This window comes from Schistocerca cancellata, chromosome 5, assembly GCF_023864275.1.
Source record: "Schistocerca cancellata isolate TAMUIC-IGC-003103 chromosome 5, iqSchCanc2.1, whole genome shotgun sequence".
In the NCBI taxonomy this organism is placed as follows: domain Eukaryota; kingdom Metazoa; phylum Arthropoda; class Insecta; order Orthoptera; family Acrididae; genus Schistocerca; species Schistocerca cancellata.
This window is the reverse complement of record NC_064630.1, coordinates 30,773,951-30,792,388: the sequence shown is the minus strand read 5'-3', so window position 1 is coordinate 30,792,388 and position 18,438 is coordinate 30,773,951. Positions and strand designations below refer to the sequence as shown.

At 41.8% G+C, this 18,438-nt stretch overlaps 1 protein-coding gene across 3 annotated transcripts in view; it reads right to left on the bottom strand.

The window, feature by feature from the left end:
- The window catches only part of LOC126188055 (zinc finger protein 107-like), a 73,553-nt gene that overhangs the window by 4,440 nt on the left and 50,675 nt on the right, over positions 1-18,438 (bottom strand). For all 3 annotated transcript variants that reach the window (XM_049929490.1, XM_049929491.1, XM_049929492.1), the window contains exon 8: positions 13,819-14,023. In XM_049929490.1, the coding sequence (XP_049785447.1) occupies positions 13,819-14,023 (205 nt within the window). The remainder of the gene's footprint in view (positions 1-13,818; positions 14,024-18,438) is intronic.

Sequence of the window (18,438 nt, the reverse complement as noted above, 5' to 3'; positions counted from 1 at the left end):
TCAAAGTATGAGTTACAATATGCTTATCGAAACATCAAAATAACTGAGTATATTTATGACAATTTCAATGAGAGCAGCATCTTGTCAACACAGTTTCAACAAATTAAAGATGATAAGAAAAGCTATTTACAGTCGAGCACAGGTGAAGTAGAGTGTCAAATTCAGTTATCTTGTTGATAGAATATGACAGCTGCTAAATTTGACTTCAATGACACAACCAACACATGGAAATGGAAACTAAAATTATAATGAACACTTAGATGTTCTCTGCACTTATTTATGGCGAATTTTGTTTTATTTCCAGTTAAAAATTTATGCTCTATTAATAATTTATGAAAATAAATAAAATCTTACTTATTATAAATCATATCTTATTTATTATAAATCATCTGGAAATCACACAATGATACTTCAAATTAGTTATGCGCAGTATTTTACATCTGTTGTTATAGTTGTTGCTGCTGCTGTTGCCATCGTCATCTGTCGTAAGACTGGTTTGATGCAGCTCTCCATGCTAATCTATCCTGTGTACGCCTCTTCATCTCTGCATAACTACCACAACCTACATTCTTCTGAATCTGCTTACTGTATTCAAATCTTAATTTCCCTCTACAGTTTTTACACACACACACACACACACACACACACACACACACACACACAGATACTCACTCACTCACTCACTCACTCCAATTACCAAACTGACAATTCCTTGATGCCCCATCCCTACATTTAGTCAAGTTTTGGTGTATTCCCCCCCCTCCCCCCCCCCCCCCCCCAACTGATACACTAACCCATCATGTCATTCTGGCACGAGCTGCCAGTTGTGTGCATTAATATTTGTGTGAATGAATGGTAGGCATTTCTCTTTTCCGACAAGGGCTGTGGATGAAAGCTTATGTGTAAGGGTCTTAATGGTGCTGTCTTCAGCTTAGCATGTTATTCAGTCTACCCACCTAATATTCAGCATACTTTCACAGCACTACATTTCAAAACCTTGTATCTTCTTCTTGTCTGAATCGCTATTGTCAATGTTTTACTTCCAAAAAGGCTACACTCCAGACAAATATCTTCAGAAAGGATTTCCTAACACTCTGGTCTGCATTTTATTTCTTTCATACTGCAGCCACCACCTGTTACTTCACTGCTCAAATAACAAAACTCATCAACTACTTTAAGTGTCTCTTTTCCTAATCTAATTCCCTCAGTATGATCTGATTTACTCAACTACATTTCATTACCATTGTTTTACTCTTTTCAAGACAATCCATTCGAATACTCTTCCAAGTCCTTAGACATATCTGACATCATTACAATGTCATCAGCAAACCACAATGTTCCTATTTCTCTTTCTCAACTCACAATTCCCTTTCTAAATTTCTCCTTGGTTACATTCCCAGCTTGCTCAATGTTCAGGTTGAATAACATCAGGTATAGGCTACAATCCTGTCTTACTCCTTTCTCAATTAATGCTTCCCTTTCATTTTCTTCAACTCTTGTAACTGTACTCTGGTTTCTGTACAAGTTGTAAATAACCTTTTGCTTCCTGTACTTTATTCATGCTACCTTTAAAATTTCACTGAGTATGGTACAGTCAACATTGTCAAAACCTCTCTCTAAATCTACAACTGCTATGAATGTAGCTTTGCCTTCATCCAAACTTTCTTCAAGGAAAAGTCTCAGAGTCAGTGTTCCCACACACATTTCTACATTTCTCCGATATATGAACTGATCTTCCCCAAAGTCAGCTACCACTTATTTTGCCACTGTTCTGTAAATAATTCATGTCAATATTTTGAAACCCTGACTTACGACCAATACTAGGAATCACACCTGTCAACACCTGGCCTCTTTGGAACTGGAATAGTACATTTTTCCTGACATCTGAGTGTATTTTGCCAGTCTCATATCTTGCACACCAAGTAGAATAATTTTGTCCTGGCTGGTTCTCCCAGCAATCTCAATAATTCTGAGATAATGTCAACTACTCCAGGAGCCTTGTTTCCACTTAGGTCTTTCAGTGCTCTGTCAAACTGATTTCACAGCATCATATCTCCCACCTCATCTTCATCTATGTCCTCTTCCCTTTCTATCATATTCTCATCAACTTAATTTTCCTTGTCGAGGTCCTATTTATATTTCTCTTCCATCTTTTAGCTTTCCCTTCTTTGCATGTCAGTGGCTTGTTATCTTAGCTCTTTATGTTCAGACAGCTGCTTCTCTTTTCTCCAGAGATCTCTCCAACTTCCTGTAGTTATGTAAGCTTGTAGAGCCTTGCATATGTTCTCCATCCCCTGGTTGATATTTATGCAATTTTTAGATGCCTGTGTTCCCTTTTGCCTGCTTCATTTACTGCATTTTTATATTTTCTCCTTTAATAAAATTATTATCCAGTGATTTCTTCTAGGTCTTGTCTTTTTTACCTATTTGTTCCTCTGCTGTCTTCACTACTTCATCCCTCAAAGCTACCCATTTGCTCCCTATTGTGTTCCTTTCCCCTGTTTCAGTTAAACACTGGCTATGGCTTCCTCTGAAACTTTCAGCAGCCACTGGTTGCTTCAATGTATAGGGGTCTTATTTCCTTAATTTCCTAACTTCTTCAGTTTTAGTCTGCAGTTCAAAACCAATAAATTATGGCCATAGCTCACATCTGTCCCTGGAAATATTTGTAGTTTAAAGTCTGGTTTCTAAATCTCTATCTTACCATTATATAAACAATCTGAAAACGTCCACTGACCCCAGGTCTCTTCCACATATACAACCACCTTACATAATCCTTAAACCAAGTGTTGGTGATGGTTAAGTTATGCTCTGTGCAAAATTCTGTTAGGAAGCTTCCTCTTTCAGTTACTTATCCCAGTTCATGTTGTTCTAATATTTTTTCCTTCTATTGTGTTTCTTACTCTTGAATTCCACTCACACATCATAACTAAATTTTTGTCTCTATCTCAATCATTTCCGTTCTCTCATAATTCGCTGCATTAACCTATCCCATTTTGTGTTGATAACCTTGAATTGATCTGATCCAAAGTACTGTTCTTCCTACTGCTGCACTTCACTAACCCCAACTATTATACCTTTAAACTACCAATTTCCTTTTTCAAGTTCTGTAACCTGGCTATCTGATTAAGAGATATAATATTCCATGCTCCAACTCTTAGAATGCCGGTTTGGTTTTTCCTGAACACTACATCCTCCAGAGGATGGCGCACAGGTAGACGATGCAATGCAATAGGTCTACTAAAGAGACAGCCTACACTACAACCGTACATCTTCTTCTGAAGCATTGCTGTGTGCTATGGGGCCTAAATCAGAAGGGATTGATGCAGGATATCAAAAGAGTTCAAAAGTGGGCAGTTTGTTTGTATTATCGCAAAATAAGAGAGAGAATGTCAAGGATATAGTATACAGGTTGGGGTGGCAATTATTAAAACAACAGCCTTTTCCTTTGCAGCAAGATCTTTGCATGAAATTTCAATCGGCAACTTTCTTACTCCAAATGCAAAAAAATCTTTTGTTGGTGCCCACGTACATAAGGAGAAACGATCATACAAAAATAAGACAAATCCAAGCTCACACGGGAATATTTAAGTGTGAGGTTTTACTATGCACTGTTTGAGAGTGTAATGATAATGAGATAGGTTGAAGGTGGTGCAATTATGCCTCTGCCAAGCACTCAGTATGAATTGCAGAGTAGTCAACAATGTAGGAAAAGACAGATTGCTTCTTACCATACAGAAGACATCATGTTGCAGACAGGTACGAGTAAAATACACTTCCACATAGCCTTCAGTCATAGCATGCATTCACCTGTAAAACACACACGCACGCACGCACGCACGCGCACACACACCACACACACACACACACACACACACACACACACACACACACACACACACAAACAAACAAACAACTGCCAACTCCAGCATTTCAGGGCAGAATGCAACATCCACAAAGTGATGGATCACGGAGTCTTGTGTTATCATCTGCACACAACACTGACTTTGTGACCATGCGTACTGTTGATGTCGCATTCTGGCCTGAGATGCTGAAGTTGGCAGTCGTGTGTGCATGAGGTGTGCTTGCCTGTGTGTGTGAATGGTGTGTGTCTCTTTTTACTGATAAAAGCTGTTGCCAAAAGCTACATGGAAGTGTCTTAATTGTGTCTGTCTGCAACTTAACGTGTCTTCTTTATGGTAAGTAGTGACTGTCTTCTCCTACATTGTTGATATTCCTTCCTGGAGTTTCCATTGTTTGATTTTAGCAGAGTAGTGATGTAGATGTAGGTTTAGAGTGGTTCCCATATAGAGATCTTAATCAGGTACTATTTTATCTCTGGAGTATTTTACCTGAGAGGACTCCATCATCATACTATAATACAGTAAAGCAGCATGGTATAGGGGTAGCGTCTTTGATTCATAATCAAAACGTCTTCGGTCCCAGGTTCGAATCCCGCTGCTGCTTAAATTTTGATTAACAATCAGCATTGGTGGCCGAAGACTTCTGGCATAAGAAAATCACCCTCATTCTGCCAATCGTCTTGTCAAAGAGGGCAGAGGAGTGGAACAGAGGCTCAGCGCACTCTCTTGTCCTAGGGGTGGGAAATTGCCCCTAAAGGCGGAAGAATCAGCAATGATCAACGACATCAGGATGCAGAAGGCAATGGAAACCACTGCATTAAAGACACGTAACGTGTATCCATAGGACATGAGGCCTGTAACTGAAGTGTCATGATGATCTCTCCATTGGCAAAAGATTCCAGAATAGTCCCCCATTCGAATCTCCATGAGGGGACTGCCAAGGGGGAGGTTACCATGAGAAAAAGATTGCATAATCAATGAAAGGATAACATCCTACGAGTCATGGCGTGGAATGTCAGAAGCTCGAACGTGGTAGGGAAACTAGAAAATTTGAAAAGGGAAATGCAAAGGCTCAATCTAGATATGGTAGGAGTCAGTGAAGTGAAGTGGAAAGAAGACAAGGATTTCTGGTGCGATGAGTATAGGGTAATATCAACAGCAGCAGAAAATGTTACAACGGGAGTAGGATTCATTACGAATAGGAAGGTGGGGCAGAGAGTGTGTTACTGTGAACAGTTCAGTGGCAATCGACAGCAGAGGAGAGAGAGCGGATAGGTAGAAAGAATACACTGAAAGCCTCTTTGAGAGGGAAGGTATGTCTGATGTGATAGAAGAATAAACAGGAGTCGATTTAGAAGAGATAGGGGATCCAGTATTAGAATCAGAATTTAAAAGAGCTTTGGAGGACTTAAGATCAAATAAGGCAGAAGGGATAGATAACATTGCATCAGAATTTCTAAAATCATTGGGAGAAGTGGCGGCAAAAAGACTATTGACGTTGGTGAGTACAATGTATGAGTCTGGTGACATACCATCTGACTTTCGGAAAGTCATCGTCCACACAATTCCGACAACGGCAAGAGATGACAAGTGCGAGAATTATCGCACAATCAGCTTAACAGCTCATGCATCCAAGTTGCTTACAAGGATAATATATGAAAGAATGGAAAAGAAAATTGAGGATGCACTAGATGACGATCAGTTTAGCTTTAGGAAAGGTAGAGGCACGAGATAGTCAATTCTGACGTTGCTGTTAATGATGGAAGCAAGACTAAAGTAAATCAAGACACGTTCATAGGATCTGTCAACCTAGAAAAAGCGTTTGACAATGTAAAATGGTGCCAGATGTTCGAAATTCTGAAAAAAGTAGGGATAAGCTATAGCGAGAGACGGGTCATACACAATATGTACAACAGCCAAGAGGGAATAATAAGAGTGGACGACCAAGAATGGAGTGCTCGTATTAAAAAGGGTGTAAGACAAGGATGTAGCCATTTGGCCCTACTGTTCAATCTGTACATCGAGGAAGCAATGATGGAAATAAAAGAAAGGTTCAGGAGTGGAATTAAAATTCAAGGTGAAAGGATATCAATGATGCGATCTGCTGATGACATTGCTACCCTGAGTGAAACTGAAGAAGAATTACACGATCTGCTGAACGGAATTAACAGTCTAATGAGTACAGAGTACGAATTGAGCGTAACTCGAAGAAAGACGAAGTAGCAGAAATGAAGTAGTAGAAATGAAAACAGCGAGAACTTAAATCAGGATTGATGGTCACTAAGTAGATGAAGTTAAGGAATTCTGCTACCTAGGCAGTAAAATAACCAATGACGGACAGAGCAAGGAGGACATCAAAAAGCACATTAGCAATGGCAAAAAGGGCATTCCTGGCCAAGAGAAGTCTACTAAAATCAAATATCGGCCTTAATTTGATGATGAAATTACTGAGAATGTACATCTGGAGTACAGCATTGTACGGTAGTGAAATGGACTGTGGGAAAACCAGAACAGAAGAGAATCGAAGCATTTGAGATATGGTGCTACAGACGAATGTTGAAAATTAGGTGGACTGATAAGGTAAGGAATGAGGAGGTTCTGCGCAGAATCAGAGAGGAAAGGAGCATATGGTAAACAATGATAAGAAGAATGGACAGAATGATAGAATATCTGTTAAGACATGAGGGAATGACTTCCATGGTACTAGAGGGAGCTGTAGAAGGCAAAAACTGTAGAGGAAGACAGGATTATACATCCAGCAAATAATTGAGGACGTAGGTTGCAAGAGCTACTCTGAGATGAAGAGGTTAGCACAGGAGAGGATTTCATGATGGGCCCCATTAAACCAGTCAGTAGACTGATGACCAAAAAAAAAGCAGAATGCCCCTGGAAAAAAGTCACAGCTGCAGTTTCACCTAGCTTTCAGCCATTCCCAGTAACAACACAGCACGGCCAAGTTGGCTAGTGTTACAAAATCAGATCAGTCAACCATGTAGGCTGTCGCCCCTGCAGCTACTGAAAATGCTGCTGCCCTCTCTGGAGGGAGGCACATGTTCATCTGGGCTCTTCACAGATACTCCTGTTGTGGTTGCACGTACAGTATGGTTATCTGTATTGTTTAATCTATCAGGGTCATTAGGAAAGAAAGGAGCTGAAGGCTCTGAAATGGAAACTGCTGAAGGTATCACAATGCAATGGCTACGGAAGATGGTGTAATCCCTGTAAGAGTGCCGAGGCTCCAAACTTGTCGCTAGAGGACTGTGCGTGCGTTGACCATCCGCTGCACTCAGCCGTGCTGAAAACAGGGAAATGGAGGCTTCAAAACAAGAGCGGAAGGTTATAGTGCAGTTTCTGACTATGGAAGGAGTGCAGGGAATGGAAATTCATTGAAGAATGACACAAGCATAGAGAGAGCACTGAATGTACATTACAATTCTAAAGGTCGGTTCAACTTTTGGGGCAATGACTGCCACCATAACTCTCCATTCTTCAATAATGAGGAAATCAGTGTGCACGTACTAGCTCTGTTGCCACGTGAATGACTTCTTCCAAATGCAATGACATTATCATCACCTCAGGGGTTTTCATTTTACAGCCCCCAGCTTGTTTCATTTTGAATTATGCTTAATATATAGCTCATTTAAGTAATTTTTTCAGTATTGCTTAATTTTTACTAAACCAACCCAACAAATTACAAAAGTCATGCTGGAAAATGTGTTTTCTTTAGCGCAGTAAGGGACCCACAACCTAACCAAGAAAAGACCTACACATTGTAATACCACATCCTCCATACTTCACCAGTGGCACTACACATTATGATAGGTAACATTCTCCTGGCCTTCACTGCTTTCCATCAGATTTCCACATCGTGTAGCACGAATCTTCACCCCAAACCAATCATTTCCAGTTACCCACCATCCGGTGGTGTGTCTCTCTCTATTCCACTTAAACAAATTTCTGGCTTTCAAGGAGCTGCTCGACCACTGTGCCCTATTCTTTATAACTCCCTGTGCACAGCCAATTGCACCAGCTGGACTGCCAGTAGCACTCTGGAATGCACAAGCCGTTCTTTCTACTTGTCTCGTGTGATTTTTTACAACCACCTCCTGCAATGCTCGAGAGTCTGTCCATCAGTACACAAGATCTACCTGGCCTCGATGTTGCTGTGGTCGTTCCTTCACGCATCCACTTCACAATCGTATCACAGACTGTCAACCTGGGCAGCTTTAGAAGGGCTGAAATGTCCCAGATGAATTTGTTACTCTGGTGACATCCAATTACTAGTACATGTTCGAAGTCACTGAGCTCTGCTGTTACTGGTTCTCTACTAACAACACAACACTTCTTGCCTCCTTTTTACTGGTGGGTCTGCCATTTGTGACACCTAGTGGTAAATTCTGCATTACATAGGGGTGCCCAGATACTTCCAATCTGATGATGTACACTAATTTATCCATATTCACGAGAGTTAAGATCCGTGGTTGTACACTGAAATAATTGAAGGATTTTATATAGTATTATTTATGCAAAGTTCCACACATTCATCTATCTTCAACTCGCATAATACATTTATATCTTCACCGGTAGAATTTTTTAACGGCTGCATTTTGAATGCTGCAGTTGTCTCGACTTCAGTAACTTGTAGCTCCTTTCTCCTTTATGGGCAAAGCACACAAACACACTTATAGTTTCACTAAAGCACTGCTGCAGTACAGTATTCGCCCAGAAAATGCTGTGCAGCATCAGTGCATTAACGAAAGTAAAAATGTTTCTGCTATGCGTAAAAGTCAGAAAAATGGGCTACAAGGCATCGAACAAAAAACAGTTGCAGCATTCACAATGCAGTCAATGAAACATTTTAGTGGCAAAGAAATAATTGTTTATGCCAACTGAAGATTGGTGAAAGCCCAATACTTGGCTTGTCATAAGTAAAGCTATATAAAAAGTGGCTGGCTACTGTATTTCCTTAAGTAACTACATATTTAATTAGAATTATGAATATTGAAACAGCTGCAACCAGGAGACCAGTATACTGAGACATTTGTCACAGTATGAGATGGAATCCTGTGTACTTTCAGACTGACAAACATAGGAATGTGGAATACTGCCAGTCCTCTTTCTTTCTTTCTTTCTTTCTTTCTTTCTTTCTTTCTGTTTTCTATTTCATACATAAAACATTCACTTTAAATATATGCGATATGCAAATTCTCACATAAACTGTATTTTTCAAAACTTTATTGCACAGTATATAATTTAGTCTTCTGGTAACAATGTAACAACAGTGTATTTAGTTCAGGTGTGTGTGTGTGTGTGTGTGTGTGTGTGTGTGTGTGTGTGTGTGTGGGCGCGCCACACACACACACGTGCGCGCGCGCGCACACACACCTGAACTAAATACACTGTTGTTACATTGTTACCAGAAGACTAAATTATATACTGTGTAATAAAGTTTTGAAAAATACAGTTTATGTGAGAATTTGCATATCGCATATATTTAAAGTGAATGTTTTATGTATGAAATAGAAAACAGAACAGAAAGAAAGAAAGAAAGAACACGCGCGCGCACGCGCGCGCGCGCGCGCACACGCGCACGGGCGCGCGCGCGCACACGCACACGCGCACGCGCGCGCGCACACACACACGCGCACGCGCGCGCGCACACACACACGCGCACGCGCGCGCGCACACACACACACGCGCACGCGCGCGCGCACACACACACACGCGCACGCGCGCGCGCACACACACACGCGCGCGCGCGCGCGCGCGCGCACACACACACGCGCACGCGCGCGCGCACACACACACGCGCACGCGCGCGCGCACACACACACGCGCACGCGCGCGCGCACACACACACGCGCACGCGCGCGCGCGCACACACACGCGCACGCGAACGCGCGCACACACACGCGCACGCGAACGCGCGCGCTAACGTGCACGCGCGCGCTAACGTGCACGCGCGTGCACGCGCGCGCTAACGTGCACGCGCGCGCTAACGTGCACGCGCGTGCACGCGCGCGCGCACACGCACGTGCACGCGCGCGCGCACACACACGTGCACGCGCGCGCGCGCACACACACGTGCACGCGCGCGCGCGCACACACGTGCACGCGCGCACGCGCACACACGTGCACGCGCGCACGCGCACACACGTGCACGCGCGCACGCGCACACACACACACACACACACACACACACACACACACACACACACACACACACAAGCTATTTCGAGGGCATGTGTGGATCCAAAAAGTAATGAGCTGTGGGGACTCTGCTACTAGAAAAATGTGTGTCCAACACATATTTCCAACACCACCAATTTGCAGTTTTGCCTTTTTCTGCAGCCATCTTCAACCTGTCCTGGTCCAAACATCAGTCTCAGAACAGAATTCTCATATGTCTAGAGCTTGCTTTCCATTTTTTGGGTCAGAGTCCACGTCTCTACTCTGTATAGAACCACAGGTTGTAATAAATTCCTGTGGATCCTAATCTTCGTGGACTTCTATAGAAGCTGGTATTTAAGCAGCTTTCTGAGTGCGAACCTTGACCCGTTCCCTATTTGAATTCTTGCTATTATTTCCTGGTGTATTTCTTTCAGTGAATAATCCCTGAGGTATTTGAACTTTTATACCCTTTCAAATATTTCACTATTCACATTTAACGGTCTGTCATTGTTCTTTTCTGTTTACTACAAGGAACTCTGTCTTATCCATATTCATCTTCAAGCCTGCTCTCATTGCCTCTTCCATTAACACTCTTGCCATCTGACTCACACGTTTCTCATTCTGTGCTATTCAAACTACATCATTCGCATACGTCAGGGTGTTGACCCTTCCACCCAGCTGAATTCCTGTCTCCAAGCTTGTTACCTTTCGCAGTGCTCTTTCTGTTACCAGATTAAACAAATGGACAGGGGGAGGCAGCCTCCCTGTTAACACTTCTCACTTCTGACATATTTCCACTCTGCACCCTTTCCTCCTCTTACCATATTTTTTGCCTGTTCACACACTTTTTGAAATTCCACAAAAAGACAGTAAACTTCTCTGCAAAATTCTCAGCTCTTTGATAGCACTTCCTTTCCTGCATGCAATTGGTCTATGGTTGATTTTCCCTTTCTAACCCCTTCTTGTAGGAATCCAGATACCTCCTTGACATATAGTGTTATCTACTTCAACAACAATAGTCTCAGGGTCCTATAAGCTGTACGTAATAAAGTAATTCATCTCTGGTAGTTGTCTCTCATTGGGTCTTCTTTCTGAAGTATCAGGCAGATGCCAGACTGCTTCCATTCAGCCAAGATCCTTCCTCTCCTCAAAATTAAACAGATCAAGTGGTACACCTCCTCTTGTAGGATCTCTCTTCCCTATTTCAGTGTCTCTGCAAGTATGCTCTCTCTCTCTCTGGTGCATTTCCGTTTTTCAGCATTTTTTATGAAGTCTCCTACCTCTTCCGTGCTCAGCAGTTCATTCTCCCAGTTTGTACTATCACTAAATTTTCTCCATACAATTCTTCCTCTCCTTCTTCTGCTCCTGTTGTGGCAACACTGTTGACAGTTTTGTCCACATTCAAGATATTTTCAGAAGTTTTTCCATTTCTCCATAGCTTTTGTTCAAACTTTGTAAATATTAAAAAAAAACTCTTCCTGAGACCTGATAACAGATTACTGTCACCTTGATGAATTGGTACTGTTAATCCAATTGAAAAGTAGTAATTGCTCTTATGGTACACGAGAGAGAGAGAGAGAGAGAGAGAGAGAGAGAGAGAGAGAGAGAGAGAGAGAGAGAGACTTATAGCAATCAAATGGCAAACCTAAACTATTTCCTCAGTACAATCTCCCTGAAAACCCAATATTTCAGAGTAAACAGATCAATATTCTAAAATAATTTCATGGGTGATGAAAGGAATATAATGAACAGTGTCTACCTTTTTTAGAGCTGGATATATAATATTAGGTGGCACAGCAAACAAATCTTTGTCCAGAGATAATTCAACACTGCCAGTATTTTGGGGTACTAATGTGGAATAGCACATAGACTAATAGTTTTGACCAGGAAGAAGTGAAGAACAATGATGGATTAAATAGGCACAGTAATAGAGAAATGTTATAAAAGTAATAGTATGGATTCTGCACGTAGATGACCTGCTCATAGCTTTTCTCACATGATATACTTTGAACTATGGATGAAGAGCTATAGTCAGATTCAATATTTCTATAATTGTGGAAAGTATTTGACATTGTGCCCCACTGCAGACTTAACCAAGGTGAGAGCACAAGGATGGAATAGGTTCTCAGATATGCGAGTGGCTGAGACTTCTTAACTAACAGAACTCAGTACGTTGTCCTCAATGGCGTGTGTTCATCAGAGACAAGGGTATCATATGGAATGTCCCAGATAAATGTGATAGAACTGCTATTATTTTCTATACACAAACATTCTGGCAGGCAGGCTGGGCAGCAATATGTAGTTGTTTGCTGATGACGCTGTTCTGTATGGAACGGTGTCATCATTGAGTGGAAAAATAAACCACTTATTCTCAAATACAGCATCAGTAGTGCCCTGCTCAAAACACTCAGGTCATTTAAATATCTGAGTGTAGTGTTGCAAAGGGTATGAAATGGAAATAACATGGGACAATTCTGGCAGGGAAGGCAAATGGTCAACTTCAGTTTATTGGGACAATTTTAGGAAAGTATGGTTCATCTGTAAAGGAGACTGCATATAGCATGCCAGTGTCATAGTATTATGAAAAGGAAAGTTGCTACTCACCACATAGCACAGATGCTGAGTCGCAGATCGGCACAACAAAAAGACTGTCACAAATAAGGCTTTCAGCCAGTAAGGCCTTCATCAAAGATAGAGCGCGCGCGCACACACACACACACACACACACACACACACACACACACACACACACACACACACACACACACGACTGCTATCCTAGGCAACTGAAACCATGCTCAGCATCTCCACTATTTGGTGAGTAACAACTCTCCTTTTCATAATATTGTTACTTCCATCCTGGGTTTTCCATTGTTTGATGGATGCTAGTGCAATCTATTCTTGAGTACTGCTCTAATGTTTGGGATCCACACCAGATCACATTAAAAGAAGACATTGAAGCAATTCACAGGTGGGCTGCTTGATCTGTTACCGATATGTTCAAACAACACGCAAGCATTATGGAGATGCTTCAGGGACTTATGGGAGACCCTGGACGGAAGGCAGAATTCTTTTCGAGGAACACTATTGAGAAAGGTTAGAGATCCAGCATTTGAAGCTGACCACAGAACGATTCTACTGCCACCAACAGATTTCATGTGAGGACCACGAAAACAAGATATGAGAAATTAGGGCTCATATGAATGCATACAGTCAGTCATTTTTTCCTCAGTCTATTTGCAAATGGAACAGGAAAGGAAATGAATAGTAGTGGTACAAGCTACCCTCCACCATGCACCATTTGGTGGCTTGTGGAGTATGTATGTAGATGTAAATGTAGATACAGATAGCCAAGAAATAACAAAACAATTTTCTTCAAGAGGCAGTCATGGAAAGCAACTATGTTTTGATTAAATGAAATAATTAATAAAAAAATTTGACATACACAAGCTGCTTTTGTATCTGACAAGTACCTCCACAGTCTGTTCAATATTTGAGATGCTATCAGAAATGAAAATAGAAGTCATATATACAGGGACACAGCCAACTTTAATTTAACAAAAAATTGATCTTAAACTTCTATGAAATTAAAATTTCTAAATCCAGTGAATAAAAATTTCTCAAAGACCAAATTTCACAATACATTTTTCAGTAATAATGAAAATAACTGATATTGGATGCAAAGTTACATTAGAAGTAAATGTATTATGTAAGCTATAAATTAATAAATTTTTTGAAATATCACTTGCATTTGTACCCTACAAATGTTATTACATCTACACACCTGAGCATGCAGTCAGAGCATTCGTATGGTGACTCTCCTGTGTGCCGCCTCCTATGCTCCTTGAAATGTGAGGGATGTCGAAATTTGCGACCACAGTCCCCACAGGTGAAGCGTGTCTGGTTGGTGTGAATTAGCATATGATAGTTGAGGCTATGTTGGCGCGTAAAGACAGAACGGCATAGCCTACATTCATATGGTTTTATACCTGAAGAAAAGATAATATTTCAGGACATTATTATGTTATAGAGATTAAAATTATACAACAATGAAAACAATCAAGTATTGGTGATTTATTTATTTATTTATTTATTTTCCTAGACCTCTCCAGTCCCTTTTCTTCACCCTTCACCCTTCTTCCTTCCCCTTCAACCCTTCTGCCCGAAGGAGGAGCCACTGGCTCCGAAAGCTTGACAATCACAACAGTTTTTTATGTGTGTGTGCTGCTGCTGTTTGGTGAGTAGAGATTAAAATTAAATCCATAAATATTTATGCTTCTTTGCACAACAGGAGTATTGGGTTATTGCGGAAGTTCATAGCATTTTTCCATAAGTTTAATAAACACAACAGATACACATAACAGAGACTATAATCATCAATAATATATTCTCCTTCATAATTTACAAGTGTGCCAATGCTGGGGTAACTTATTGATTCTGCGGCAGTAGAAATCAAGTGATTTTGAGGCGAAGAACTCCGAGTCATGTTCGGAGCGCATTTTCATCCAGGAAGGAAGTTCCTTGAAAGTTGTTTGATAGAGAGCAGGAAAGGTGAAAATCAGAGGCCAGAAGATCAGGTGAATAGTGTGGGTGCAGAATGACTTCCAAACCCAACTCCTACATAGCTGCTTTTGTCAGTGTAACAGAACATGGGCAGGCATTATGGTGGATTACCATCACTTCATGTGGTCTTCTTGGTTGTTGTTCTTGGATTGCATCTGCAAGATGTCTCAGTTGTTGACAATAAATATCAGCAGTGATGTTTGGACCTCAGAGAAGCAATTCGTAGTCTACCACACCACTGCAGTTTCATCAGATGCAAACGTTCCCTTTTATGGACACATGCAGGTCTTTGTATGGGGAGTTGCTGTTTTGTTTGGGCTTAACAGTTCCTTTTGTTACCTTAAAGACATCATTTCTCGGCACCAGTAATGATACAAGACAGGAATAGTTGCTTTTGTTCATGAGCCAATTGATGATGAACGTGCAGAGATGCACATATGGTCTTTCACTGATTTTTGTAGTTTTGGCTTAGAGCATGAGGTACCCATACATCCAATTTTTGAAACATCCCCATTGGATGCAAGTGTCGCATGATGGTGGAATGACCATAGTTCATCACATCTGCCAGTTCTCGAGTACACTAACATGGATCATTATGGATTAATGTGTTTAAATTCACTTTGTCACACCCAAAAGGTCTTCTTGAATATGGAGAGTCGCTAATGTCTAAACGATCCTCCTTAAAATGAGAAAGCCATTTTCTTGCCACACACTGTCCACTGGCGTTATCCCCATACATGGTGCACATGTTTCTGGCTGCCCCACTATTGTCACTCCACTACTGAACTCAGACAGAAGAATGTCAGAAATGCTCTGATTTTTCCACTTGGTACTCCATTTTCTGGAGTCCACAGCTTCAGTTAGTTTCTCCAAATGACTATATATAAACTCAAACAACAACAATGAACTATGAGGGTAATCCCAAAAGTAAGGTGTCCAATTTTTTATAAGTACAGAACTCTGTTTGTGTGACAGTTTGTCACACTGTTATGAAGAGTGCTTCACGCGCTGAGTGTAAACGCGCACACGCCACGCTGAGGCACTCAGTCTTGGCCTGGCAGCCGTTGAGAATGGAGCTCCCATTGGATATTACTGCCAAGTGCAAATTGCGTGCAGTTATTCAGTTTTCAAAAGCAAAGGGCACTGTGCCGATTGAAATCCATCACCAATTGAGTCATGCATGGGTGTCAAAAATGTTCATAAGTGGTCTAGAGAGTTTGCAGCTGATCATACCGAAATTCACGACTAATGAAGGAGTGGGAGACCGTCAATTTCTGAGGAGACAGTGTTGAAGGTTGAGCAAAGCATGTGAGAAGATCGACGGATCACCCTGGATGATCTCTGCACGTTGGTTCCTGAGGTTTCCTGAAGCACCGCTCACAAAATTTTAACATAAACAGAAACATTGAACTAGCGGAAGGTGTGTGCAAGATGGGTGCCACGCATGCTGACTGAGAACCACATGCGGTAACGAGTTGATGCTTCCCGCGCATTTCTTCACCGCCTTGCAACCGAACAGGACAACTTTCTGGACTCAATCGTCACGGGTGACAAAACCTGGGCATACCCTTTACACCTGAGACCAAGCAACAACTTTCTGAACAGCATGGCAACGAGCTGGTATGACATGGGCACACAAAACCTGCCACAGCGTCTATAAAAATGCATTGACAGAAAGGGTGATTATGTCAAAAAATAGCTAAATGTTCAACCTGTAAACTGATGTAAACCATTGTAGAAAAAAACAGGTCTATGTACTTATAAAAAAATAGGAGTCCTTACTTTTGGGATTACCCTCATACAAATAATAAAATGACAATCAATAAACTGGAATATCAACATTCAAAACAAAAATGTCACAACTTATGCACCAATTTAGTAGCACACAATTTACACATAACAATAATAAAGTGGAACTCCAGTTAACTGAACTTGGACCAATCAAAACTCAGGTTATTCAAAACACTCTAAACATTGAAAATAAAAAAAAATTATATTTTACTGCATGGGAATAACTCAAGGGCAAAAGTGTGCTCAGTTATTGGTTGGTTTTGTGATGCTTTAGGGCGCAAAAACAACTGGAGTCATATGTGCCCAAGTCAAAATTATAGAACACGAAGACAGAGAGGAGCTAAAAAACTACTATATGTCAGTCCTAATTGACATAATAGAAGACAGCTAAAAACAGGCATGTGGGAAAAGGGCTAAAAAAGACACCATACAGAATAGGAGGTCCAAAACTTAAAATTAAATGGCCTTCGCCATATTGCTTTGGTGGACAAAAAGTAAAACGCGGTCAACAGCCTGTGAGTCATTTCCTAAAACGGCCGATAACTCAGATGGCAAACCCAAATGGGTACGTAAAAGGTTAAAAAATGGACATTCCATCACAAAGTGGCGGACAGTTAACACTTAGGCGCAGTGTGTACGAAGTGGCGGGGTAGCGCCACTTAGCAAATGATGGTGGCTAAAAAGGCAGTGCCCAATATGCAGCAGAGTTAAAATAACCTCCTCCCGGCAGGAGAGCCAAGAGGAGGTCGAGTCCAGCACTAAAGGATGGGCAGTGTACAGCGCACATAGACTTTGAAGGGCACTGAGTGAGTCTGAGCAGAGGACACAACTGAAAAGGCTATGTCACCGGATGTACTCCATGGCCTGATACAACGTGAAGAGCTCAACTATAAATCCTGAGGACTGCGCTGGAAGCCGATATAGACAATGACAAAGGCACATCCGACAACACAGTCAGTCGAGAGCCATCAATGTATACAAACTTACTATCACGAAGTGCCATGCGAAGGTCGTGAAACTGAAGGCGATAGACTGAGGTTGGAGTAGTGTTCTTAGGAAGCGAACGAAGGTCAAGGTTAACATGGGACACTTCACAAAGCCAAGGTACTGAAGGGTTCACACCCACGGGAAAGGCGCAGGTAGTGTGAAGTTAAGCCGCTGTAGGAAGTACCGAAAGCAGACTGCAGGAGGTAACAAAGAAGAAGGACGAGCCCCATACTGAAGATCAAAGGAATCATCAAAGAAGGAGGCATAGGATGGGTGGCCACATATGGAAGACAAATGACATGTGTACCTGCTGAGCAGAAAGTCACAGCAGTAGGACAGTGGTAGTTCAGCAGCTTCAGCATACAGACTCTCAACCGGGCTAGTGTAAATGTAGCCCATGGCCAAACGGATGCCCCAATGGTGGATAGGGTTGAGATGGCGTAAGAGGGATGGGTGTGCAGATGCATAAACAAAGCACCCATAGTCGAGTTTCGAACGGACAAGGGACCGGTACAAACGGAGGAGGGTGGTTTGATCGGCACCCCAGGAAGTACCATTGAGGACACATAGGTCATTGAGGAACTGCATACAGCGTGCTGTCAGGTAAGACACATGGGAGGAGCAAGAGTGTTTCCTATCGAGCATGAGAAACTTCATTGTTTCAACGAACAGAAGGCCGACAGGCCCAAGATGTAAAGGTGGTGGGAGAAAACACTTGCGTTGCCAGAAATTCATACAGATGGTTTTGTCAGTGGAAAAACAAAAGCCACTGTCAATGCACCAGGAGTAAAGATGATCAATACATCGCTGAAGATGCTGCTCAGTGAGACAGGACCATGGAGAGCTGCAATAAATGACAAAATCGTCAACAAAAATGGAGCCAGAGATGCCTGGTGGAAGATAGGCCACGATAGGATTAATGCAATAGCGAAGAGGATGACACTCAGGACGGAACCCTGAGGCGCACCGTTTTCCTGGATAAAGGTGTCCAACAAGGCAGATTCTACTTGCACCCTGAAAACTTGATATTTTAAAAATGCCTGAAGGAAACGGGGCAGGCAGC